The sequence below is a fragment of the Punctularia strigosozonata genome (genome assembly GCF_000264995.1).
Source record: "Punctularia strigosozonata HHB-11173 SS5 unplaced genomic scaffold PUNSTscaffold_96, whole genome shotgun sequence".
NCBI classification, from domain to species: Eukaryota; Fungi; Basidiomycota; class Agaricomycetes; order Corticiales; family Punctulariaceae; genus Punctularia; species Punctularia strigosozonata.
In genome coordinates, this window is record NW_006767528.1 from 1 (window position 1) to 3,025 (window position 3,025).

The 3,025-nt window shown below is 54.1% G+C and overlaps 1 protein-coding gene across 1 annotated transcript; it reads right to left on the reverse strand.

The window, feature by feature from the left end:
- Positions 1-324: 324 nt before the first annotated feature.
- Positions 325-2,934, reverse strand: PUNSTDRAFT_48147 (uncharacterized protein; the record flags this gene model as incomplete). Its single annotated transcript, XM_007389378.1, has 7 exons — positions 325-530; positions 586-1,777; positions 1,826-2,464; positions 2,519-2,584; positions 2,641-2,685; positions 2,760-2,813; positions 2,869-2,934. Coding segments are annotated over 7 exons (2,268 nt in total), but the record flags the coding sequence as incomplete, so codon positions are not given.
- Positions 2,935-3,025: the final 91 nt, after the last annotated feature.

Genomic DNA, 3,025 nt, shown 5'->3' on the forward strand with positions numbered 1-3,025 from the left:
CCCTGGGTGCGGGCAGTCAGGTACGTGCCCCATCGTTTCCATTTCCAAGACGCTAAAGCTCTATGATAACCCACGCGTACACGATTATCGCAATGCCACCAACCGAAGCACAGCCTGATAATTGGCCAGAGTGCCAAAGTGGTCACTCTTGTACATTGTCTTGATCTGCTCCCACTGCGGCGATCCACCGAACATCGTAAACCCGCATGGACCTCGAGTATCTATGACGTAGCCAAATACGTGCAACGAGTTGTTGAGATAAAACCGCTTTGCCTACAGTCAAAATGCGTAAGGCATAGTAGCTCGATATGCTGACAGACGCACCTGTTTCGTCAAGTCTGTGACCACTCGATTAAACTCCTGTCCAATCTTCCCCTTCTTGGCGAGATCTTCTAGGTAATCGGCCTTGAGCTGATCATACCGCTCCATGTATTTCTTAGCGGCCGCCATCTTCTCTGTCTTGTCAGTGTACTTGCCAATCTCCTCGTGATACGCTACTCGCATGCGCTTCACGAAGTCCTCTCTGGACTCTACAAATGGAATGAATTAAGACACTGATCATATTCTACGCAACGAGGCACTTACCGTCATCACGCTGGCGGTGCTCCTCGGAATACCACGAGGTATACGCGGACCAGGGATTGGTCACTCGATGTTGGACCATATCAGGTCCGAGGATTAGCTTCATGATCGCGTCCGGCGTCCTGCCTGTCGCCTTCGCCATCTCGGCAACGAAAAGATCCATCTCCTCGATGAAGTCATCTATCTCGTCTAGATAACGTTGGGGGATAGAGCCGGTCCTCGAGCGAGTGTTGCCAGTGCGGTTGCCATCATCGGGTGTCTTGGATTCTTCATCACTAACGCCTGCTTTACCCTTGCCTTTCCTCTTTGATCTGCCGTTCCTTCCATCCGCCTGACCATCATCCGCGCTCGTCTTTCGTGTCTTGGTGCCGGCGCTGTCGACGGCGTCAACCTCATCTTCGGTCTCTCCAACATCGGATCCGTTGCCACTGGTGTCGTGCTCGCGGGGTCTCGCGCTGGTGTGCTTGCGGCTGTTGGCGGTGGCGCGCTCTTCTTTTGTTTTCTGCGGCGCCATAGAAGTTCCCTTCTTCGCCAGGCGGTCAGCATCCGGGCGCCGCCCAATGGGCCGCGCGTCGACGAACGGACGATCTTCAACTTCACTACCCTCGCCCTCCGCACCGTCAGGAATCACGCCGGTCTTGCGACTGTAGGTTACGATATTCTTTGGAGCATTCTCGGAACGCGGAGCGCGGTCGGATATTGAGCGCTTCTTTGATGGAACGCGATTCTTCTTCGTCTTCTTCGTTCCACTGCCTTTGTATTCATCCTCCAGTTCCGCCTCTTCCTCAAGCTCGTCAACTTCGGACGGGCTTTCGTCGTCCGGCTCCTCATATGAGGAGCTGTCGTCACCTGAACTTGAGTGATTCTTCTTCACGCCCTCCGACTCGTCACCGGTGCTCGAGTCGGTGTCCTTGGACTGCCCGCTGACGCTGGGAGTGGCATTTTTCCAGGTGCTTTCTTCCTGGTCAATGACACCTGGGTTATCGTCCCCATAAGAGCTCATATCGGGGGCATCGGAGTGAGAACAGCTGCTAGGGCTTCCGAGCACATCACCAGGTCCATTCGACGAGTTTCTTCTAGTGCTCCTGGAGCGAGCGTCGAGGGCTGCGAAGTCTATGTGAGGAGTGCGTTTGCGCGTTGTTGGCGAGTGGCCAAGGTAAGCCGATTGAAGCGTTGTCGGTGCGAGATTCCGCCTCTGTATGGCTATTAGGCACATACTAACATAGTTTGGATACCCACATACCGGAGTGAGCTCGACACCATCAAATACAACCTTCGGTTGTGGCGAAGCCGTGAAGAGCGGCGACGAAGGCATCTCGTATTCATGCCTATTTACAACAGGATCCATGTGCTCCAGTACCGATTGCGAGTCGGGAGATCGTGAATTTCCCATGAGATCGACAGGCGCAATGTGCGTATACGAGGCGCTCGTGGTGGAAGGTTGCAATGGGGATATTGGTGGTGTTGTCGGCGATGGAGGCACTAATTGGTTGTTGTCGGGAATCCCCTCCGTGGGTAAGGTACAAGCACTCGCGGGACGTGAAGCCAGCGAATACGGCTCCGAATTTGCTTGAGGAGATGGACGACGATTAGGCGTCTCAGTGGACATCTTATTAGGAACGGTATTCGTCGTGCCGAGTTGTGATGTGATAGGCACATTTGCACCATCGCCGGACTGGGACCCCGAGGGTCTCCGCCAATTGGCATGCAGCCGAGAAGCGAGCGCTTCTACTTTCATCTTCGCCCACTCAGGAACCGAGGTCGCGGATTTGTGCGCTATTGTCTGATGCGGCGCTGGCGCAGGGTAAAGAGACGAATCGATGAAGCCTATCGCCCTATTCGCCCTTGCCAGCAATGCCGCCGCTCGAGGGTCACCCTCATTCTGATTCAATCAAAGATTAGGAAGGATCACCTCAAGTTACGACTGAGGGCTTACCGCTATCACAGGCTCCGCAATAGCGGCGTCACCAATTGATACAGTCCCAGAAACACCTCCTCGATCCTTCAATACACGAGTGAGCGACAGTATGACGTTGTGAGACTAACACCCGAACTAACCGGAGTTCTGTCATTCGCGCCCGTTATCGGGCCAGTGAGGGCAGTCTGCAAAGCACGAAATATATCCTTCACTTGCAAGGTCAGCGAATCTCCTTGAGAAAGCAAGAGCGCGGACTGACCGTGTCTCCATCAATCGCCCCAGTCGATAGGACACTAGAAGTGCTGTGCGCATTCTTGAATTCACAACTCAACGCATATTCTCAACAAAACTCAACGCAGCAAACTCACTGTTTCTTCAGGAAGCGCCACGGTCGATGCGCTGGTTGAAGGAATGGCAGAGCCACCGTTCACGTCCTTTGTGTCACGAATCAACGGATATCCGTGCGCAAATTGAGAGGGTGGACTGACCAAGCCTTTCGGTGTCGTGTCGGGCGACGGAACGGCA